We start from the raw sequence: 25,447 nt of genomic DNA, 5'->3' as shown, positions 1-25,447 counted from the left end.
ATATAGTAGATTATTTTACATACATGCCAAGATATCACCAAGTGAAGGTCAAGTCATCTGTAGGCATCTACAAAGACAATTTTTTATGTGAAGTAGTGCCTAAAGAAACTTGTCATGTCTTATTGAGACAACCTTTGCAAAGAACTGAAATTTCCATGAACAAAGGTTGTATCAACGAGACTACCTTCACACATAAAAGAGAAATTCTTCATGAAGGAGAACTCATGGGTCAAATTAGAGTTGATAAAACTCTAGAGCTTTTAAAAGGAAAATTATTGTCACCCATGAGAAAAGATGTTCAAAGACATTACCCTAGATACATTCCGTGTTTTAAAAATACATCTAAGGCGATGTCTCATGAACTCTATACTCCTTCACCTTTTGCAAATGATCCTTGGGAAGACATAAGCCTAAATTTCATATTAGATCTTCCTAGGACAACAAAAGGTTTTGATTCCATTTTCATGGACATGGATAAACTCTTCCTTAAAGAAGTGACAAGTCTTCATGATTTCTCTTCAAACTTAGTGTTGGATAGAGCTCCAAAATTTGAAAACCATCATTTGAGGATTCTCTTGGAAAAACTTGCAACTAAGTTGTCCTTTTCAAATTCTTATCATCCTCAAAAGAATGGTCAAAATAAAATTGAAAACATAGCTCTTGTTACTATGCCTAGAGAAATCATGAAAGACAACCACAATTCTTGGGATGAGTATCCTTTTCTATTGAGCATGCATACAATAGAGTAGTCCACAAGACTACTAATATTTCTACATTTGAAGTTGTATGTGAACATAGTCCTCTTTCTCTTTTTGCGTTGTTACCACTTCCTAAAGGAATTATGCCTAAGGAACAAGTAACCACTATTGAAAATTTTACAAAGCATGAGGGGATTAGAGAACACATGCAACCATCAAAAGAGAAATATTGTAAAAAGTTGCCAAAAACAAAAGAAAAACAAAAATGGCAACTTCATAAAATTGATTTGTATATAACTCCTTCAACTAACTCATTTGCTTTATTTGATAATTCCCCTAGGTGGACGTTTGATCCGGGAGGGCAAGCATAGTTGAAGAAGCAAGAGGCTGCTATCCGAGATCAAATCTCTAGATCTAAGGATAGATCTTCTCAAGGAGAAGGAGATGATGGACACCATCCAGCCACATCCATTCCCCTAGCCATGAAGAAGAAGAAGCAATGGATTTGAGGACAAATCCTTTTCAAGAGGGAGGGGATGATGGAAGAGGCCCAAGCACAAGCCCACATGCAAGCCCACCAAAGGGTAGATTTGGGCCAACCATAGAGTTATGGCCAAGAGGATCCAAGAAGACGTTCTTTTACATGTTCAAATGCCATAAACTCTAGTGTAGAGTAGACTTTAATTTCTTGTCAAAATTAGCATAGGAACTTTATTTGTAATTTTCTTAGAATTAATTTTGGCACCTAAAACACCAACCTAGGTAAACTTAGAGTTTCTAAAAAAACCTCTAAATTTACCAAGGCCGATCTAGAAAGCCCATGGAGGGGGTGAGCATAAAAACTAGACACACCCCTCCCCATGTGCTCATTTGTGCACCCATGTGCCATGTGCACCCATGTGCTTCACATTTACATTTCATTTGGCTAGCATTATGGTTGCATTATGGTCCTCATTAGCCTATAAAAGGAGGAGCCTACACCTTGTATTTTCAAGTTTATTGTGAGTAAAGTTATGCTGCCATTTTGTGCCAAGCTTTGCTTATCCCTAGAATTCTAGGCTCTAAACTTCATCTCCTTCACCTCTCCTTGGGTTGGCCGAACCTCCCTAGCTTCATACATATCATGCACCTTCAAGATCAACACCACTCTTAGGAGGATCTTGCTCACACACCTTCATAGCTTCCGCACCACTTTTTCTTACATGATTCAAGAAGACCTTCATGAAATGCCATCACTCTTCCTCCATTAATAAAAGCCTCATTTATTTGATTCTCATCAGCTTTGCTGCAATGGTGCATAATTGATTATGGGTGAAAATGCACTGGCCACATAATTGATTATGTGTTAAGAATGCAAGACATAATCGATTATCCCAAGCGTTAATAAATGGTGATAATCGATTATGGCTTTTTGGTAATCGATTATGCTTCTTTTTCTGGGTTGCTTTTAATTTTCTTAATTTTCAGGTACTCTCCTAGTGTGTTCTTCATCCACATTGTGCTTCCTAGTGTGCTATTCTTCACTACTGTTCTTTAGGTTTTTTATTTTTTGATGTTAAGTTTTTGTTTTTCATTTTTGTTTTATATTTATGTTTGGATGATTATTGTTTTGTAATATAATTTGTTTAGGGTTTAGTTTAGTTAATTAGTTAGTAAATTAATGTTGTTTATAATTCCTTTATTTGATTTGTTTATTTTAATTATTGTTGATAGTTATTATTTTTTTAACATTTAAGAAAAATATTTATTTGTATAAAATTAATGATTTACATAATGGAAATAGAAATTTGTAAAGTTTAGGATTTTTTTATATTTAACATAAATTATTAATGTTATAATTAAAACAATTAAAAAAATGTTGTAGTAATTAAAAGAAAACTGAAAAAGTTTAGATAAATATTGTTTATATTTTTAATAATAAATGTACATAGTTTTTTTTTTACATTTAATTGTTTATAAGAGAATAGATTTATTTATTTAAAATGAATATTTGTATTCTGTAGGGCTATTTTTTATTTTACATAAATTATTGATGTTAGAATTGAAAAAGGCAGAAACATTTTTTACAGAATTGAGAATAAATTTGAATTTTTAATAATAAATGTAGATAGTTATTAGTTTTTAAAAATTAAATTGTTTATAAGAAATAGTTATTTATTTGTAAATAATATTTTTACAGAATGGAAATAAAATTTGATAAGGATATTTTTTTAGATTTGACATAAATTATTAATGTTATCATTAAAAACATTAAAAAAAAAATGTTTTAGTAATTTTTGTTATAAGATTTAATTGTTTATAAGGAAAAAAAATATTTTTTTAAAATGAATATTTTTAGAAGTGAAAATAAAAATTTGTAATTTGTAGGTTTTTTTTATATGACATAAATTGTTAATGTTATAATTTAAAACTTTATAAAAAATTTTGTATTAATTAAAAAAAACAGTAAAACTTTTGAGAAGAAATCTGATATTTTAATAATAAATGTAGAAACTTTTTGACAGATTGAAATTCAAAATTTATAATGTTTAGGGTTTTCAATAAAAACATTATAAAAATGTTGTAGTAATTAAAAAAAGCAGTTATTAGAGTAGAAATATGATTTTTACTTTTATTGATTTAAATTTGAATTGTTTTAAAAAAATGAATTTTTTATTTATAAATAAAATTATGACAGAATGGAAAAAATAATTTCTAATGTTTAGGGTTTTTTAATTTTATTTGACATAAATTTTTAATGTTATAATTAAAAACATTATACAAAATGATATGGTAATTAAAATAAATAGTAAAAATTTAGACATAAATGAAATAGAATTTAAAAAAAATTAGGTTGTTTTTTATACATTTGAGATTAATATCTGAAATTTGAATATTTGTATAGTTTTATTTCTTATGATAGTTCATTAATTTTATGTTATTGTTTATTTTGTTTGTTTATATTTTGTTTGATTAAATTATGTGATTGAAAAATTTACTTTATGTATATATTTATAAAATTTTTGTTATATTAGAGAAATTAAATGATATAGTAATTTATAATAAAATATTCATTAAAATTAATTAAAAATATGTTTTAGAGTCATTGTATTGGTGTACTTTTACACCGAAACGGTAACCGCATTCGGTATGAATTTGGAAAGACATTATGACGAGGCAGAGATGGTACACTTTGATGAAACAGTTGCAATTTATGACGATCTTGTTGCGGCGAACATGAATTTAATTTCACAAATCGAAGAACAAATAAAAAATAATAATGAAGGTGCATCAGTCATGATCCTTTGTATGATTGCTTTTGGATTGAATTTTATACGCACGGTGCCTACTAGAAGTAACTGTATGAGTGAGTCCCAACCACAAAAAGAGCGTCGCAGACAAGAATTGATGGAGTACTTGGTTCACACTGAACAATCTCGTGATATTATTCACATGGGACCGGAAGCTTTTTATTAAATTATGTGAACGAATACGGGCAACTGGAATTGTTAAAGATACATATCGAACAACCGTGGAAGAACAAGTAGCGAAATTTCTGCACATTATTGGGCATAATGTGAAGAATCAAAGTGTGTCATTCTTTTTCCATCAGTTTGGAGAAACACTTTCTCGTCACTTTCATAATGTTTTGACTGCAATTTTAAGGTTAGAGGGGGGATTCTTAATTCAACCAATGGAACGGTTGTAGAACCACACATCCTTAACAACAGTCGATTTTTCCCGTTCTTTAAGGTTTGTTGGTGATAACATTACTTAAATTTATGTATAATGTATTTTTTATTTTGTGTTCAATTAAAGTTATGAAATTTTGTTTACATTAGGATTGTTTAGGGGCCATAGATGGGAGTCATGTACGTGTTAAGGTTGCATGTGCTGATGCACCTCGTTTTCGAGGGAGAAAGGATTGGCCAACCCAAAACATATTTGCAGCTTGTGACTTTGACATGAAGTTCACATATGTCCTAGCCGGTTGGGAAGGAACTGCCTCCGATTCAAGGATATTGAAAGATGCTTTGGTACGAGACGATCCTTTGGTTATTCCAGAAGGTTAGTTATAGAGTATTGGGTGTGCAGAAGAATTAAAAGGTTAAAGTAGTATATACTAACCCAGCTTTCCACAATCTTTGTAGGAAAATACTATCTTGGTGATGCAGGTTTTATGTTAAAATGAAATATAATAACACCTTATCGTGGGGTGAGATACCATTTGAAAGAATATTCGCAAAGAGGGCCACAAAATGCAAAAGAGTTGTTTAATCATCAACATTCATCACTTAGAAATGTAATTGAGAGAACTTTTGGGGTGCTTAAAAAACGTTTTCCAATTATAGCCAGTGGGATTGAGCCACATTATGATGTGGATACTATGACAAAAATTGTTTTAGCTTGTTGTATTCTGCATAACTTTCTACGCGGGGTCGACAATGATGAGTCTCTGCTTGAAGAAGTAGATAATGAATTGTTACAAGAAGATGTCCAACCAAGCACCACCCATGCTCATGAACATGACTATAGGCTAGGGTGTCATATTAGGGACACTATAGCAAACGAAATGTGGCAAGATTATGTAAACAATTAATTTCATGAACTAATATATTTTGTCCTATTTTTCAATGTTTGTCATCCTAACTTTATTTAAGTTAATTAGATGGATCGTGGGAAAAATGTTGCTTCAAATTCATCAGGTTCTTATCGAGAGTTCACCAAGTGGACATGTAATATTTTGCTTTGTAAACTTCTACTTTCATTGGCCATGTAATATTTTGCTTTGTGAACTTTTACTTTCATTAGCCATGTAATATTTTGCTTTGTGAACTTGCACTATTGTGTTTGAAAAGACCTACCATTATGTTTATGATATTATGTTAACTTCTGTTTAGTTATTTATTGTAGTAATTGCATTATACATGACATCATCATCCCAGAAACGTAACAGAACCCATAAGGGTAAATCTCCAGCAGAAGATGTTGTCGTTCCTCCTCCAGCAACGAGGATTCAACAAGTTTTTTATTATTCAAGATACTTTAGTACTAGGCATCAAATGGTGGTGTTTGAAAAGTTTCACTTAAGACCAGTATTACCACCAAAAGTGATGCATACTCCATTGTTTGCTGCTCCATTATTTGAATTCCAAAATCTTCTGAATTGGCAAGGTTTACAACCTTTCCTTGGAATTAATCTTTCGTATTATGAGGATTTGGTAAGAGTATTTTATACAAATGTAAATATCACACCTGTTGGTCACCTTGCCATTGAGATTTGCGGAAGAATGATACACATTAAAGAAATGGATTGGATGACCATTGCTCATCTACAGTATGACGGTCTTAAGTTAATCCCTGGGACGATCCCTGAGGATCTAAATTTTGATCGAGCACTAGCATTATCGTCCATGATTCGTGAAGATGTTGAAGGTGAAAATCTCAAAAATGTCGGTAGTCTGAAATTGAATGACCGATTGTTGCATTACACATGGGTGCATATCTTGTGCCCTCGTGAAAGCAACTTTGCACAACTGCTGAATGAAGATATTTTCATATTGTGGTTAATCAAAAATAATGTACGCATTAATTGGCCTCATTACATCATGCAACACATCATCAAATGTCGGGATAACAAGATGCCTCTCCCATATGCAAATTTGATCACGAGGATCTTGCAGGTGTATGGCTTCGACTTGTCGAATGAGCAACCAATAATGCTAGGCTAGAATCATTACTTTGGCAAAAAAAGTATGACAAAATTAAATATATTCCAGGTTAATGGCGTATGGCAACTTGGTAGACCTCACCATGCACACGAAGAAGATGATGAAGAGGATGAATTGCCAGCACAAGATGTTGAAGGTGGTCAATCTCAACCAACAATCCCAGTCAAACTGAAATGTTAACCCAAATTTGGACGGGGATGCAAGACATGAGAGAAAGCATGAGGAACGTTAACATTCGTTTTGACAGGCTTGATGAAAGGATGGAGCGGAATGATCAAAGGATGGACAGATTGGAGGATACTCTGAATCAGATTCATCGTCAACAAGGCCATTGCTTGTCTATTTGCATTATGTTATTGTCTTTTATTTTATTTCTATTTTTCGGGTTGAACATTATTATTGCTATTTTTGTTGTTTTTGTTAGTTTTCACCTTGAACATTGAGAAATTCATATTTAACATTAAGCTTCATTTTATTTTAAATGCAAGTTCTTTAAGATTTGAATTCTATTATGATTAAAGTAAATCTTTCGGGTCCATTATCTAAATTGGAAAATTAATAACATTCATTACGTAGCCTTCAATGTCTGCGCATGACATCATCCTCTAGTTGCACTGGTTGTGGTGCAAAATCACGTGGTACTTTTACCCATGCTGCTGGGAGCACAAGTGCGTTCGTTGCTCCCATTTGTGATTGTGGACACTTTGTTGTTTTGAGAACAACAACTGAAAAAAAAATGCCGAAAAACGATTTTGGGGTTGTCCCAAGTACAAGGTAAATTTAATTCAATTCAGTTTCATGCAAACTTAACTTTGGTGATTTAAATTTTTTCATTGTTGAATTTTATTCTTTTCTCAAAACAGATTACAAGTGGCATTGTTCTAGGCTGTAATTTTTTTAAATGGTACAATGAAGACGTTGCCGATGACAAAGATGCAATCATTATCAGACAACGAAATAAGATATGTCTTCTAGAAACACGTTTGAAGGTTTCCACAAGAAGGGTTAAAATGTTATTACTGGGATGTCATTTATTTTTATACTTAACATTATTATGTTTTTAAGTTTTCTATAATTTCAAATTAACATGTATTTATCTCTCTCTACATCAAATGTAATGACTTTATATTTTTTGCAACTAATTAATGTTCATGACATCTTTTCTTAAATTATATTCATGTTATTATTAATAGTAATCAAAATCATAATTAATAATAATTTTATATTTATACATTTATATAACATAACATTTATTAAATAATCATTAATAATATTATAATTATCTACAAACAAAATTTTTACTAATACAAATATTTTTAATTAATAAAATTATAAACGAAGAATTCATATTTCATTTCTATATTCTATTTTTTTAATTCATTTCAATTTTATATTATTTTTTAAGTTATAATTCAAACTTACAATTATTTTAATTATGAAAATTATGCACGAAAATAATAATCATTTCTTTATTATTTTTTAACACATGGACAAAAGTATACTTTATTATTATATATAATGTAATAGAAATTAAATAATATAATACTAATTATTTTAATTAACTGAAATATCTTTAAACTAATTAAGATTTCATTTTCCTATTTATTTATATACAAGGGTAAATTTGTAATCTTACAATTTACACTATTCAAAATATATTAAAATACTCTCACAACTATCATATCATTCACACTTTTCAATAAACTTTCTTCACACATCCACTCTAACATCTCCCAATCCAAACACCCTCAATTTTCTCCACACTTTTTTCACACTTCCACTCACCCACACCCTCAACTTCTCACAACTATCACATCATTCACACTTTTCAATAAACTTTCTTCACACATCCACTCTAACATCTCTCAATCCAAATACCCTCAACTTTCTCCGCACTTTCTTCACACTTCCACTCACCCACACCTTCAACTTTCCACTCACCCACAACCTCAACTTTTCACTCACCCACAACCTCTAATCCAACTGAATGAATTGACGACTGTCAAATACAAGAATTAAATTGATAATAGTTGATTTGTAGCATTAGGAATCGAATTGACTGGTCGTGCTAATTTCAGAATCTAAATAGTTATCAAACTCTAGAACTAAAATTTACTTTTTTATATAGTTTTTTTTTAAAGAAAAACCAAATTAACTAGTAGTTAGAATTAGGGAGTAGTATGAACTATATTAGCTAGAATAAGTTAATAAAAATGAATATAAAGTTTATATCTATTTATTGCATTCTACCGTATGCTTACTAAAATATATTTTAAAATTTCAGTACTATTAATAAAATTAAATTTAAATTTTATACATAACAATTATATATAAATTATAATATATGTTTTAGTAAAATATAATCTTAATTTTTAAAAAAGATTTATTAATTTAACTTTTGTATCATTCCTATATTTTCCCACATCTAATAACTATAATCTATATAAAATATTAAAATAAAAATATAAACATAATACAAATATGTCTACGACTCTTTCTTAAAATATTTCAAAACATATCTTTCTTCATAATACTTTAAATATTTACATAAAATTAAAACAAATATTCAAAAGGAAATAAAATATTTTCATCATCCAGCTTCTCACTACGGAGCTATATCACCTGTAACATTATTTGCTCTCGTGTAAATACACGATCATCACAAAGAAAACAACCACAAAATAAATAAAAGGAGTAAGCTAGGTACTTGTAAAATTGATAATATAAACATAACTTTAAACATCCACATAAAGCCATCAATTCTCATGCATTTCACATAACCATCAAGTGTCTATAGAAATTCTATATTCATATTTCTCATGTCAGAATTCTACTGATTGACAACACCTAGACACTTGACTTTACTTCCGAAAGACTCGTGTATTGAAATTAGATCCTAAGACCTGCACATGTCATACTACTCTTTGTGAATCCACACAGTCATGCGCATAAACATCTCAATATCTTATTATTTCATCATCTCTATGATAGGGTAAATTCATATAATCTGAAAGACTAGATTATATTTCAAACCGCAGACAAAGTCATATGAACCTCCATCGTCTCTCACCAACTGAATAACTTCATCTATGTGATTCCATTATATAAGTAGAGTCAGAATCGTCTCACTGGATCAAGACCTGATAGATCAATACACCCTAACAACAATCTCAACAAGGTATTTCCTTTCCTGAAAATACTATGTTTTGATCACACTTTCATATCATTGCACACTTAATTTAACACATCAATACATCATTCAATCACCAAATATATTTTAAACTTTCTAAACAATCCAAATATATCCAAAAAGTCAATTAACAATAATAATCCAAAATAAACTATGCTAAAATAATAATAGTAAACTATATATATATATATATATATATATTAATTGGCTTGAGCTAAAAAAAAATTAGTGAGCTAAAATAAACCAGAGTGCATCCAAAACTTTTGGCTTGAACAAAAAAATTTAGTGTAAACTAAAATACACCAGTGTGCACCAAAATAACAATGTCCCTACTATAGTTGAATAATTACTCTAAATCAACATCAAACAATCAATACTCAACAATATTATCCTTTAAGTGATTCATCAAACTATTTAAATACATTCATTTATTTATTAAAAAAACAATATAATTTTACATAATTTCACATTCAAATCTCAATCAACTTCTAATATAGTTAAAACAGACAATCTCGCAAGAAAGTTTGAGACTGGTGACCACGTCACCCCCACATCCAGATCTTCTAGCCTAGTGTTCTATTGGAAATTAAAGCTAGCTTCCCTTACCTAAAATTTAACATATATTCACCAAGAGCTCAAAGCCGGAAGCCAACCATGGGGAATCCGTGACACCGAGCAATGATGCTCAAATCGCTCCACTGCAACGACTCTCATTTCAGATGAGCATTCTTCTCAAGTAGGCGAAGGTGTCCTTAACCTTCACCATAGAGTCCTAATTAAAAATCTAACTATATCACTAGGACCTTGAGCTAATAAAGATTAACCCTGAAGCTAAAAGGGTCACATGCAAAGAAGAGACAGAAACAACCTAACAAGTTCAAAATTTGACTCATAGAGAAGAGAAAAAATGAACTTACTCTATCAGAGATTCTGATCGTGCAGTTTTGTAGTATTCACTGCCAAGAGTCTGATGACGGACTGCGATCGTCGAACTGATGAGAGAGGAGGTTAGAATCTTAGAGAGAAGAGATAGGAAAGGAAAAGGAAACTTCTAGAGAGATGGTGGTTCTTTGTAAAATGAAACCTAAATAACTGAATTTCTATTTATATGCTCTTTAAAATTTAATAATAAAATATTCAGGTGTCATTTTAATTGTACCACTTCTACTCTAAGACTATTTTTCTCGATCCTTACAACTTTCAGAGTATAAAACAAAATAATTATTTTTTAATCAAACTTGTTTAATCTAATAAAAGAATAATTCAATTTAATTTAATTCGCAATATTTTGCATGTTCACTTTTGAGTCATGGATCACAGATTTGTAACCCACAACCCACACTCATATTGTCATAGTTTTAAGATGAAGGAATGACTCTAATATTATTTGTTGAGTAGTTTTTGAATGAAATATCAATACCTATATATAAATAAGATTCCCTAACTGCTTTTTTGGTGTTTATCAATTTTATTTTTATATTAATATTTATTTTATTGTTTTATTTTGGACATTTCAGTCATTTCATTATTTTTTAAGTATTTAATAAATAACTAAATATTCTTATAATTAATTAGAAAGTGTTTTTCTTTATTCTTTTTAAAACTAATGTTCTATCATTTTATAAAAAGCAGTTACCAATTTTAAATTTTGAATGTGGAGCAGTTTATTAAACGTTTTGTACGACATGAAACATTTTGTTTTCCCATATTTTTATCTTTCTTAAAAGTCATACTTGAAAAATGGGTGACCCTACTCCCCACTTTCGTTTTTGAACCCTATTTCCCATTCTCTTTCCTTTCATCTTTCATGTAAAAGCATACTTTGATTCTCACTTCTCTTTCTCTTTCTATGTTTTGATTAATCTTTGTGAAACCTTAATTTGACCTTTGTCCTATAAAATTGTAATTGAAGTTTGTGACTAGATAGAGGGAAAAGACTTAAAAATAGAAGTTGTGGGCACCATCACAAAAATCGATAATTCTCTTTATGTGCATTTCAATTTGTGAAACACTAATTTGACATTTTTCTTATGAAATTGTGATTGAAACATGTGACTAAAGGAATAATAAGGACTCGACAAGAAGAGGCAAATGTTACATGATGAAAGTCCTTGATCATTAGCGTTTGTTGGGAACAATTTTATGGATTTAAATAAAATCATACATAACAATGACTAAAATATATTATCATCTCCTCATGTTTTATGGAAAAGTTACTTCCAATCTGGTTTTCTGATTTTTTTTGTCATCACTGTTCTTGCCGGTTGTCCTCAACTCTATGTGCCCCTGCACTTCTACTTGGTCTCCCGCGAAACCATACAAACAACCAGTGTAAGGCCTTAGCTGGTCAGGAGACAATTGTAGTTTGTTGAAGGTCGACCAGAACATCACGTCGGACGAGCTTCCCTGATCGACAAGGACGCGATGTACCTTTCTACCCACTGTGATCACTGAGATCACTACTGGGTCATTGTCGTGTGAGACCACATCCTGCAAGTCGGTCTTGGTGAAGACAAGGTCGAGCTTGGGTGTCTGGTTCAACTTCTATACTTCTATTGTCATCACTCCTTTGGCGTACTTCTTACGCTGGGAGGCGGTGCACCCTCCTTCCGAGAATCCTCCGGCGATGGTGTTGATTTCTACATGAATGGGTACCTCGTACCCTCATAGGCTAAGGACGACCAGTTCCCCGAGGTCGGATAGGGCCGACGCTACCACGCTTTTTGGTGACCTCTCCTTTCGCGATGATGTGGGCCAAAACTCGACGTCTGATCTCGCAGAAGGTCTTGGGGCGGCATCTGATCAGAATCACTGAAGGGTCCTGGCAGCATCCCCTTCCTGAAGGAATGCACCGTCATGTCTTCATCCTTGGTGTGCAACTTCACCACCTGTGCCCCTAACCGGTTTAGGAAATCTTTCAACGACTCTTCCTGGTATTGCCTTACGTCAAAGAGATCGTAAGAGACTGGAGGAAGACTGACGAACCAATCCAATGATGTGCCTAAAAGTGTACTCATGAACAACTTACAGTGCATGGCGTCAGTGCCTCCCGAATGCATCATTTAGGTATAGAACGCGGTGATATGAGCCTTTCGTTCCTCCACACCCGTGAAGGTGATCTTTGGACCCATGAAGGTGGCTGGTATCACAGTGTCCATGATCGCTTGAGAGAACGACATGGGGCGAGCCCTAACCGGCATAGGTGGGGCTCGCTCATCCACTGTGCGTTCTCCTACATTCTGCAAACTTCTGCGTAGTTCCTCATTGGTTCTGCACAGTTCCTCATTGGTTCTCTTCCTCAATCTTCGCCATCCCAGCCTTGAGATCTTCGGCCTCTTGGGCCCTATTAAGCACAAGGTTGGATGTGACCAAGAGGTCCCCTAGACCGTCAAACACACGATCCTAAGTGAAGTTGCCGCTTAAGCTTTCCACCACCTTCTTGTCTTGGAAATGGTTGAAAAGCTGTTGGAGCAGCAGGGGAAGCTGGGAGGTGGAGGGCGTCTCTTGGCCTTCGGGGGCACTCTCTCCTCCACCCTCATGAGAAACAACTTGGAGTGGGGAGAAGGCGCTCGAGGGATGGTCTACGAAGGCCGGGGTCCCCCCGGAGACAGAAACAGAAGGCGTCGCGGTCTCGCCCACCCTTGGTCGTTTGAAGACGATATCGGTGCATGTGTCTTCGTCATCAAACTCAACAGCCACCACCCCTCTTAGCTCAACAACGGCAGGGACTGGATTGATGGGTTGGGGAGCAGACGTGGCCGAGGTCGAGGGGGCTACGGGAGTTGGCGTGCCCTCACTGGCCGCAACTGTCCTTCGCTTGGTCAGCAAATTAGCCAGTTTCTTTTTCTTGTCATTGTTAAAGCCCATATCTACACATAGACAACAAGTTAACATAGGGAATAAACAACGAGGAGAGACTGCAAGTGAAAGTAAGATGAAAGAAGGAGTATGGGAACCAGGAAATACCAATATATGTCTTAAGACTTTTTGGGCTAAACTCATGTTTGAGCAGCTCCAAAGTGCTGAAGGGAGCAGGGAATCCAGAGAGGAACTCGCATACCCCCCGCTCTTAAGGGGCTAGGTCCTCAAGACTTCGGGGTCTTTGAAGGATGGGTTTCTCCGTCCAATACAAGGGAAACCCATCGAGGAGAGAAGGGTCCCTCCGATTGCTCCTAATTTTGAAGAAGTTCTTCTTGAACCCCTTATATGATTGTTGGAAGAGCGTTAAGAGAACTCTCCCAGCCACCCCATTGAAGCTGACCCACAATTTCTTCCCAGGGTCCTTAACTTCGAAGAAGAAAAGAAAGGTGTCTATAGACAGCGTAAGGTCGAGGCGGTAGCAGAGGATGGCGAAAGCTCTTACGAATGCCCAACTGTTGGGATGTAGTTGGGCAGGGGCTACGTTCACCTCGGTCAGAAGTGTACATTCGAAGGGAGTAAAGGGTAAACGAAGCCCCAGTCTTCGAAAATAGTGGAATAAATGAAGCAGAAGGGGCCCTCCGGATCAGAAGCTTCATCAAAACATACCGGTTCGCCCTCACGATAAGCCATGATCCGCACGAACTTATCATGGTCTTTGCCAAAAACGCGCGAAGGATGGCAGTTTTGCTTTTTCCTATAGGTCGCTATGCTTTTAAGGGATGTGAAGGTGGACGTTTCTTCTACCGGTGCCCAGCGATACAGGGACTTGTAGAATGAGGCTAGAGGAGGGGGAACCGGTGAAGAGGTTGGAACAGGGGATGAAGTCGAAGTGGAATTGGAGTCTGAAGGAGAAAGCTAAAAAGGAGAAGAAAAATAGAAACTTTAGAGGTGGAAAGTGGCTTAACTCGACAGAACCAGAGAAGCCCAGAAAACAGAGACTCGAAGCATGAACAGTAGAAATGAATGTGTAGGGAAATGCAAAAATTATAAGCAGTCCCAGGCAGTTAAAAGCATGTTATGAGCAACGAAATCATGAATTGCAAAGTCGTCGGTGAATAAAAATCATACCTTTTGAGTATTGAGGTTCGAGGGTTTGAGTTTTGGAAGAAAGAGAAGAGAGCGTTTTTTTTCGCAGAATGCTAAGTGAAGGTTCGCGTAAGTGAAAGTAATGAAACAGTGGTGGGAGCGTAAGGGTTAAAGTGTTTGAACAGTGCACGAAGAAGTTTGAGCGCCAACAAGTCCCAGCCATCGATCTTGACACGCGTACGTTGATTAACGAAAAATGATGAGATGTCGCGTCGGTGTACTGTTCACACCCGTTACCCAGTGCCACGTAGGTCACCCAGCACGATCACTTAGCCTCTTCACTAGAACAAGTTACAGTTCGAGACTGGGGCTTGTGTCCCGACCAGTCCTCGATCATCGACCCAGAGACTGACCTCAGACATCGCGCACCGATGCTTGGTGATGGAAGGGGGGCCATGAGGTGGACCTCAGACGCACCCACCAGAGATTGGTTAGTCTTTGGACATTGGTATTCTAAGCCCGATGATGGAGATCGATATCGAACCTCACCAGTAGAGGGAGAAGATCGAACATCGGTCGTCAGAATGTTGTAAAGGGCCACGTAAGGTGGGCCCTATAGTTTGGTTAAAATAACAGTTAAAGACAAGAGATATGTGGGAAGCCTAAGTCACGAGGGATCCATGCATGTGGTGTGTATGACGCATGAAGGCGCAACACGTGTGGATATTCCTAGGAGGCGTTAAGGCCCATTAGGGTTAGGGTCTCCAGGGATAGCTACATGCATAACACGTGAATACTTAGGGCACCCACGAAGCAAATGCCATTAGAGATTAGGTGCACTAGTTGGTACCCAAGCGGCCACTCTGTCATTCGTTGCACTCCAGTTAAAGGAAGTTCATGTTCCAGATACGCTAAGATTCTATGAATAGCGGCACAAGGACATTCTCCAAGGAACCCTAGTCGAGGGTAACAACGCAAAGGGAAACCCTAGTTTCAGCCTATATAAAGGGTGCCAAAGCCCTAGTAAGGTACGCAGTTTCTAAGACTGAAGCTAGTACACACTCTTGGTGTTTCTTTGCCCTAATACTGACTTGAGCGTCGGAGTGCAAACGGCCGCTAGGGTGCCCCTTTGTCTTTGAAGAAAGAGAGGTTTCTTGATCGAGAAGGTACGATTCTCAGGCAAGATTGAAGGGCCAAAGCTGTTGTTTCAGTCAATCGACGAAGGGAGTCAACCGGAAGGAACAAATTCTTATTTAAAATTTAATCAAAATGGTTTTATTATAAGTAACAAATATAAAACAATTGTAAGTTTGTCTTCTACTTGAGAAATTTTTTAGAAGTTTCTTCGTACTACATGATTTTGACAATAACTAACGGAACAAACAAAACTTTTGAAAAAAAAATGTAATTATGGTAGTTCCTATGTGGATGTACAATGAGATTTAAATAGGAAAGAAAAAATTTCAAATAAAATAGTGTATAATTATGGTTATAATCTATACCTATATATAAAGGAGATTACCTATTATAACTGTTTTTGGTGTACACAATTTTTTTTCTTCATATTTTATCTTTATTAATATTTTATTTTATTAATTTATTTTGGTTATTTTGTCATTTTGTAATTTCAGTAGTTAACAAATCAGTTTTTTAGTTTTAAAAATTATTTTATTTATTGTCATTTAAAGGTTACTACATGTGGACCACTTTATTTTGAAAGAGTGGAGAAATTGGTACGCTACTGTTTTAGACTCATCTTTTTCAATTACTATGTTGGTCTGAATTTATGAAATTTGTTATTGGCTTTACGTTTTTCAATTTGGTTCAAATTAATCACGAAACAATTTGATTTTGAGTTTTGACCCGTTTGTTATGGAAACTACTTTTCTGTTTTAAATTAATTTTCTTTTCTATTTTTAAAATTAAAGATATTTGTAAATTTACCATACATAACTATTATGTTGGCTATGTTTCCTTCACAATATATCAGTAGGTACACTTAGATAATTTGTGTGTCTTCTCATGTATATTTATATTTATTAAAATGTATTATAAATTTATATGGTTAATATAAGTGTGCAAATAATAATATTCTTTATTCAAATTTTAATATTAAAAATAAATATATATATATATATATATATATAAATGATAAAAATGATAAAAATGATAAAAATGATAAATCCAGATACACAAGTGAGAGCGTTTGTGTTCCCGCTAGTAAAAATAATAGTAATGGGATTCAAGACATAAAATTTATAAGAAAAAAGTTTTGACTTCAAGTCAAGTATGTTGAGATGCATCATGAGGATCAATCACCTTATTTTGTATTGTCCATTTTGGAATTTGAAGCTCTTTCACAATTTTTTCCTCAAAAGACATCTTGGTGGGTTAAGATAGAAAAATGTATATAAATTGTCTTTGACCTCGACTCCTAAGCCTCCCATTGAGGACTAAGGACATTTTATATACACCTCCAAAGTAGACAATAATTCGGATGCGATGATTGACCCTAGTAATACTATATCAACAGACTTTAAATCGGAAAAAAAATCTACATATATATATATATATGTATGTATTGGCCAGGAGTGCTTGGGAACTCTATCCAAGTGTTACATATGGTCAGCTCAGTTTTGCACGAGTATGAGCCCAAAAGACGGGTCGTGAGCTCGGCCCAGACGCTGGTGGTCAACTCGAAAAAGATAATTAAAATAGATGAAACATTTATATTGGTTATAGTATATATGTTAATTAAATACAAATAAAAGAAATAACCCTGAGAATAAAGTTACACATGCGTAACATGTTTTGTTGTTAACTAAGATTGTTTCGTTCCTCATGTGAAGTCTAAAAGTATCACTTTTGTCTCAAAAGTTGGTTCACCTAATTAGAAAGACAATTAATTACTTTTCAAATAAAAGCCTGAATATTTTCTGATTATAAAAAATCTTTCTAATGGTATGAAAAGAGAATACAAAACTTGTTCCCAGATATCTTCACAACTTAAGATGCTCTTACAAAAAATTTACCCCATAACACCCTGTCAAAGTGGAAGAGGTGCTTTCTTACATGGTATGCATGGATACAGAAGAGGAACGCAGCTAATGTGACTGCTTCAAAAGATATTACAGCCAACTTCCAGAAATCCTGAACAAAAAGATAACAGTAAACAACAGGTTTAACACAATTTTCATTTTGTTAAGCATCAACTCAATGCAATAGTCTTCTTTTGATAGCAGATGAAAATTTTTCGTAAGCACAAATTATGAAGGTACTGTTATGAAATAAACTGTAGAATAAAGTTGATGTTGCACTGTTGTTTGTAGATGGTTTTTGTTTGAAAGGTAAGGACTAATGGAAATTTCTATGGTGTACATTTGTAACCAAAATTGTTGCTGCAAATGAACTAGTAGATATAGGTTGTTTTGGCCTTGCCAAACCTAGACATGCATTAAATAGTTCAATAAGATTTGAATGCTGTAAGGGGCACTCAAAATGTGAAAAATGAATGCATTAGTTTTAAAACTAACCCTTGGATCAGATATTATGATTCCCATAACATAGACCAATAATTCCATCAAAGACTGAAGTGAATTTTGAACACCTCCAACAATCAAACGATCGGATTCAGTGACAAGATCCTATTTAAAAAGTTGTAAAGAGAAATCAAGCCAAGATAGTTGGAAAAGAAAATAACTCCAAAGATTCATCAAAGACACTAAAAGCTAGACACAGAAAAGATTAAACAATTTCAGACAATAAGGGCTATTTATTGCCTGCATGTGTTGAAGTACTGACAAATCAAACATCCACAATCCAAGCCGAGAAATGGCTACACTTCCCATCAGAATATACGATGATAGAAAGCCACTTTGGATCCATATTGAAGCTATACATGGAAGGAGGCAAGTCCACTGCATGCACAAGATACATAAACAAGGGCAACAATGATCAATAGGAATAACAGTAAGTAACCCTTAAAGAAAACAAACTTTATGCTGAATATTATCAGCAGCACATCTTTGCATATTGGTTTAGAAAGGAAGGAAATTGAAGATTTGACTACCATTCATACATGTTATTCACACAGAACACTTTAGATTTTAGGTCTATTACTATGTTTATACCTGAGACCATATAGACCAAAGTCCAGTTCTAATTGTTGATATACGAGACTGTAGCACAGGGTATGCAACTGTTGCAGCTATTCCAATCACAGCACTTATTCCTCTTCCTAGTCCAATAACATATGTAGGTATTCCTTTCCATTCTAAGGTAGCTGTCATCAAAGTTCCAAAACTGAGGCAAGTAATTGGAGTTCCATCAATGACTTTTCATACTCAACTGAGAAGATATTTGAGACAGCTTTCTTAAGCTGTGCTTAGAATGGAATTTTCTTAATGACTATAGTATATAATCAGCAACTATTGGTAGCTAGGAATATTTTTTTTTATCAAGAATAAAACAGTAATTTCACTAAACATGGATGCACAACAGCAACAAATGCTCAGGTTGCTGAAACTAAGAAAGTATGAATACAATAAGGAGCACAAGTATAATAGAAGTAAAACAGTTATATAAGAGATGGTATTATTATAAAACAACATATAAAAAGAATACAGCATTAATATCAAGGTTAAAAGTTAAAAGAAGTAAAAAATGATAAGAGTAGATAGGACTAAGAAGTGTTTGACAAAGATACATCTACAATTTTGAAGTGTTTTTAATTCCTTTCTTTAATTTGAACAATTCTTATATCTTATAGAATAGTACTAAACAGCTTATGAAGAGTTAAAAATGTTAATATCAGGGAAAATCCCTCATAAATTAATGTGTCATGACTCACTTTCTTTATTCATATATAAATTGGACATTTTAAACATTTTGAGGAAAAAGGATCATTCAGACCAGATTCTTTCTTCATGTAATATTAAATTTCTGTGGTTTTTTGTTACTCTTTTTTGAAAAGTAATGAAATATTATTATGAGAGTCAGCCAGTACAAGCCGTACACTGACCTCAAAAACAAAGTTTGTGCAAAGTACTATGCTATGGTTGTTTGTAAGCTTTCACCTTAGTACTGTGAAAAATAGCGAAGCCAGAGCTAGTCCTGGAAGAGCAACTTCTTGCTGTAAGTAAACTCTCCATGCAGCAATGTAAGGAATCTCTGAAATCTTCTCAGAAATTTTTTTATTCCATTTTCTATCTGCCAATTCTGAGCTACATCCAGTAACAGGAAGCAAGCTATCTTCCTCTGAAGTTAAGGTGTTCATTTCCTGATCACACTGTAAAAGTCTTGCCATCCTTCTCTGGCTACTTTGGTCCAAAGCTGGAATCCCATGATATACAGATGTGAAAAGCCAATACTCAACCCAAACAGAGACAGTATTCCACAGTGCCAAAGTTATAGCAGATGCTTTTAGTGATACAAAGCTTACTATGAACCCTGTTACGACAGGAGCAAGAAGTTTGCAACATAGATCAATTCGTCTTGTAACTGAATTCATCCTTGTAAGAAATTCTTGGGGTTGACCTTCAGATATAACTAACAACCTGAACAATGGAAACTAAAGCATTTTTTACACAATTTATCTGACTTCCGAAAGCTTGAGAAATTGCTAAGATACTATGGTGAAAAACTGAGAGCTAAATCTTTAATCCTTAGCATTAATATTTGTTTCAAGCAATTGACAATTTACTTTATATACTTGATCATATATCTATATTTTCTCAGCAAAGACTAAAAGATATTACCATTCTCTTTCAATCATGATTGTACCGGCAAGAGTTGAAAGCACACCAATGCCACCACAGACATTGATTAGCAACATGAGCAACATGAAAATGGAGAAATGTGTAAACTTTAAAGATGAGTGGATGAGTAAGGTAACTACAGAGGCCCCAGCAATAACAAAAGAGAGATTTTGTGTCACCAACCATAATTGTAAAACCTGCCAATAAAAAAAGCAGATAGAGTTATTTCTCAAAAGGCATCTTCACATTTTTTTTGGTATATACTATAGGCGTCATCAACTAAAAGCAATATTTTCTAACAAAAGGTAGAACCACTGTGGACGATACAACTTTTCTTTAAGTATTTAACAAAGTTACAGTCTTAAGATTTAAACTCCATACAATTAATTAAAGTATATTGAGTAAAAATTCTATGTTAAAAATCCAAGCGCTGAATCATATATTGAGTAAAATTGAAAAGTTAATCAATACAAAAAAAAAGAAAAACTCAAACTCATTATCTTAATATTTTAGGTTGGTGGTGATTTTGTAATCTCTTACGAGTTTTCTTATGACTTATATACTGGTGTCAGATCTTTCCGGTGAATTTCCTTGAAAGAAGCAACAACCTTCACATGTAGTCTAAAGATATTTATATACTCTTTTATAACTTTTACAAAATTTACTTTGTATTCTACCAGATAGTAGAATATGGTCACTAATTGCAAAAGGAGAACATGGCTTCATCAGACACAAAATTACAAAATTGACTAAGTTTGGATAAGCAATACTTGTTGTCACCTTAAGGCATGACAACTTATCAACCCATCTTCCAATTATGGGACCAAACACTGCAATGGAGGCAGAATCAGAGGCACCATATATTGCTGCATACAGCAAGGACTCTGGCCAAATATTGATCATGTATAAAGCAACAGAGAATTCCCACATTCTGCAAACATAGATCCTCAGTCAATTTGATTGTTATAGAAAAAACAAAACAACAAAATAGTGCAACACATTTACTGATGCACCATCGATTTGGAATATCACAAGCCAAACAAATCGTATCTTAGGTAGTCTATAGTTCACATCACACTGATAAAGTTTTTATATCATAGTCCTTTAAAATGATAACAATGTTTAAACCCATTATCCAATTTTTGTGACAATGAAACCAAAAGTTAAGTCATTGTTGAGAAGTAAAAGGAGAACCTGGTACCCCATCTTGCTAAGAAGTGGCCAATGTAAAGATAAGTGATGAGAGCTAATGGGTTTTCTTGTTGTCCAGTGAGTGGAGGCACCCTCAGTTTCACACTTTCTTCCATTTCAGATTCTTACCCTCACTCCGTTTGACCATTACCATCCATCACAATTGTTATCTTGATCAAGTAAGTTGCATGCAGATATCAATCCCTCTGTTGCAACTTCAAAAGTCTTGTGTATTAAATGAGGTTACACGAATTACCCCAAGTTATTCTTTACTGTTTAAAACCCAATTAAATTCAATAAATGTCTATTTATAATATTTCTTTCCATAAGAGTAATTAATATTAACCATAAGATATTTTTAAAAATGAATGGAGAAGATGAAAAATATCTTTACTAAAACTACTTTAAAAATAACTTCATCTCTCTTGCATATGTATAGATAATAACCACTTATTAAGATTTTTTATTGGATTACAGTCTATAGAAATTAATCCTAAAGATGTATCCATTTTTAGTTCATTTTCAACTTTTAAAAGAGATATTTTAAGAATAATGAAAATTATGAAACAAATTCAAAGTCAAATCTATATGTAGTAACAGTTTCACTGAATTGCGGCTAGAATCTCAGCTAGGATTAGGCAAGCTAGAAGTCCACGTGTCTATACAGTAGCAGCATGAATGTCTCCACATTTTAAATTATACCAATATGACAATTTTTAATTAGCTTAATAAATTATTATTTTTCAATAGACTTTTAAATGTATTTGTTTTTTAGCTGATTTTCTTCGTCTAACCCTCATTAAGAAAAGTTAATGTCTTGATATGTTTAATTATACAACAAATACAACTTCAAAAGCTTAGTTAAAAAAATGTTTTGAAATCTAATTACTTTTTTTTATATATAATTAAGTAATTTTTTGAATAATTCTTAAATTCTTCTCAAGCTTTTGTAATATTCTTTCCACACATACCTCTACATGTTGCTTGTGAATCTATTGTTACTTCTTCACACACACATATATATATATATAATGGACTGAGTTAAAGTATGGGAGGATTTACACAAAAATGAAATATTTTCATTATAATAAATATTTGAAAAAGGGCACTCAGTCCCTTATTTATGTATTTAAAAATTAGAGTTAAATTTAATTATAAATGACTGTTTGAAAAATTGCTTAATTTTTTTATAATGACAGGTTGTGACTGTGACATAGGTTTTAGAATTAGTGGAAGGATAAAATCGTAGAAAAAATCATGTATACCAAAATTGTATATCTTTTTGTTAAGAGTATAGATGTAAATTAGGTTTCATTATCTTTTAATTCTTATTATTTATTTATTTTATTATTAGTAAAAAGTTTAATCAAATCTTTTAATTTTTGAGGACGTATCAATGTAACTACTTTCTATCCAACTAATTAATAGCAAAAGCATTAATAAATTAATATTCATGGATGAAAATGGGATGAGAAGAATTGCTTGATCTGCCTAAAATATTCAGAATCAGTATTTTTTCATAACCTTAATTTAATTTTTAGGCTAACTTTACCTTTCTAAAATTTAGTTTGGTCCATATTTAGGTTTAAAAATAGACTTAACCTATTTGCAAATAAAGAAATAAAAAGTTATATTAAACACATTGAAAATAATAAAATTTAAAGTAATTATTATTGAAGGGATAAAATTATGCAGGAGCAAATGTACTTTATTTATTCATATGATATTAACATATTTTTAAGATATACTGGTAATTTATTTAAATTTCTATATGATAGAAAGACTTAAAAATAAGAGATAAATTTATATTTCAATAAATTTTTTTAACTTGAATCTATATGCAGGTCAATTTGTTTCAATATTGAAAAATAAATTATGATTTTAATAAATTATAAAATTTAAAATATAACTCTTAAGAAATTATAATTTATTTAAATAGATCAACCTATTTAACTTGAATCTAAATGCAATTCAATATTGAAAAATAAATAAATGTATGATTTTAATAAATTATAAAATTTAGTATGACAACACTCGAGAAATTATAATTTATTTAAACAGATTAACCTATTATATATATTTTTTAAAAGAGGTCCAACGAGGATTTTTAAGGTAAACAGATCAACCTATTTAATATAAAAGACTTTTTTGCCAAATTTTATTAACAAAAATGTTTGACTTGATATAAACTAGTTCATACACTTTTATCGAGCAACCTCACTTATTTATTTCCACTCATTCATATAATATAGCACTACTTTTCACCCGAATGCTCCTTTATTTTATTCTTTGATTTGTTCTTTCTATTTTTCTTTTCATGCCACATCTTTTTTTGGCAAGTAAGAGAATCTCTTGATAAAAAAATATATTTGAAAATGCTTTTAACTTTATAGATTAATAGATGAAGGATTTCTTAAATTCATGAACATTCAATTGTGTTTAATACTCATGAAAAATTTTTTGAGCATGCTTGCCTCCAACAAAATATACATGTGATATATAAAAATAAAAAAAGAATATTTAAAGGAAAAGTTACATTTACTTTGGAAAAAAAAAGATATGTAGATATATATCAACAAATGGTCTTCATTTGAGAATGAATAAAATTGGAACTTACAATCTCTTTTCAGATGTGAAATGCACGAACTCTCTCCAACCTTTAGAATTTTTTATGCTTCTCTTATGATTTCCAGGTTATGAATCTGTTTTTTTGTGTAGTATTTATAGCCCAATTTGTGTAGTAAATTGGCTGATGAAGTGAACAGAAGAGTAGTTTTTGTTAGCTTGTCAGAGTTGCTCTTGATGATGGTGGTGCAATAGAGATGTAGACATAAACTATTTCATGGTCCCAGGTTTGGAAATAAAATATATACAGAGAACCAAAATGTTTCGATGTCACTTTAGATTAATATGTCATTAATTATTGTTATAATGCATATTCTTCTAAGGTATCCAACCACGTCATTCTACTTCTTAATACAACCAGAATGGTCCTGTTTTGCATAATGCAAGATAAGAGTAGACAAGTGAAAAAGAAAGCCAAATTTAATAGAAAGAAAGATAAATATGTAGTAGAATGCAAAAATAATGTGCAAGGACGATAAATTTTGTACAATGCTGACATGTGTTTATATTTGGACAGTTTTAATTTAGTAGAGAATAATATGTTGCCTCTCCAAACTTTTCAATTAAAAAAATTAATTTGCCGACTTCAGTGTGATTATCTTTCGAATCGATTGTGACAAATTATATGTGAATAGTTTGTTCTTTTGTTTCAAATGTTTGTCTTATTTATATTATAGTTATTTGGAGATAAATGACAATTCAATGTGATTAACATACATTTTTTTAATTTTTATTATATATAAAAATTCATTAAAGTCATTAATACTTATTGTGTTATAAATGGAATTAGTTTTTGTTCTCGAACGAGTTTGGGGCCTAGAGAAAGATTGTTCCTGCTTCTACTTTCGATTAGTCACTAATGCTTCACCTACCTTCTTTCGATCGTCTGACTCCACAGACGGGGGTGGTACCTGCAGAAGGCACTCCAACGCTCAAGTCAGTTGGGATGTTAGCATTCGGGTGTCAAAGTACTGTAGATAATGACGTACCTTTCTCCTTGAAATGCGTGCTATTTATATTACCTTGATGGGCCTTCATTGGTGGGCCAGATTAGGAAGTTGGTTCATGTTTAGGGTTGCACTAAACAACTCTTAACTATGGATTAACCCTGTTTACTTAGTCAACCCTTGGCTCGTTGCCAAGGGTTGGTCGGTCACGTGTCTCATGTGACCTTTTCGTCATGGTTAGGTGGTTAGTTGGTCCGAGTGATGATGGTCAGGCATTCGGCCTCTCCTACGCTCGGTAGTGGCTTTGCTTCTAAGTGGATGCAAGGCGAGACACCGCATTGCCCGTTCGCTGTCTTGTCGGGATATATGCTCGATAGTGACT

The 25,447-nt window shown here is 33.0% G+C and overlaps 1 protein-coding gene across 14 annotated transcripts; it reads right to left on the bottom strand.

Annotated features, from left to right (window-relative positions):
• Positions 1 to 16,850: 16,850 nt before the first annotated feature.
• Positions 16,851 to 24,189, bottom strand: LOC137819375 (solute carrier family 40 member 2). 14 transcript variants are annotated; one of them, XM_068623201.2, is made up of 10 exons: positions 24,111 to 24,189; positions 21,497 to 21,708; positions 21,083 to 21,233; positions 20,303 to 20,499; positions 19,622 to 20,101; positions 18,677 to 18,848; positions 18,326 to 18,463; positions 18,080 to 18,190; positions 17,619 to 17,696; positions 16,851 to 17,230 (listed from the first exon to the last, which is right to left on the bottom strand). In XM_068623201.2, exons 2-10 carry the CDS (start codon positions 21,607 to 21,609, stop codon positions 17,177 to 17,179), a joined length of 1,494 nt encoding a protein of 497 aa, XP_068479302.1. In that variant the 5' UTR covers positions 21,610 to 21,708; positions 24,111 to 24,189; the 3' UTR covers positions 16,851 to 17,176. The 14 variants fall into 14 exon arrangements, 13 of the variants coding, with proteins under 13 accessions (XP_068479302.1, XP_068479307.1, XP_068479303.1 ...); XM_068623206.2 differs by having other exon boundaries at positions 21,504 to 21,708; XM_068623202.2 differs by having other exon boundaries at positions 21,497 to 21,699.
• Between the last annotated feature and the right edge of the window lie 1,258 nt (positions 24,190 to 25,447).

The sequence above is a fragment of the Phaseolus vulgaris genome, chromosome 10 (genome assembly GCF_051622355.1).
Source record: "Phaseolus vulgaris cultivar YP4 chromosome 10, ASM5162235v1, whole genome shotgun sequence".
Taxonomy (NCBI): domain Eukaryota; kingdom Viridiplantae; phylum Streptophyta; class Magnoliopsida; order Fabales; family Fabaceae; genus Phaseolus; species Phaseolus vulgaris.
This window is presented reverse-complemented; position numbering and strand designations above follow the sequence as displayed.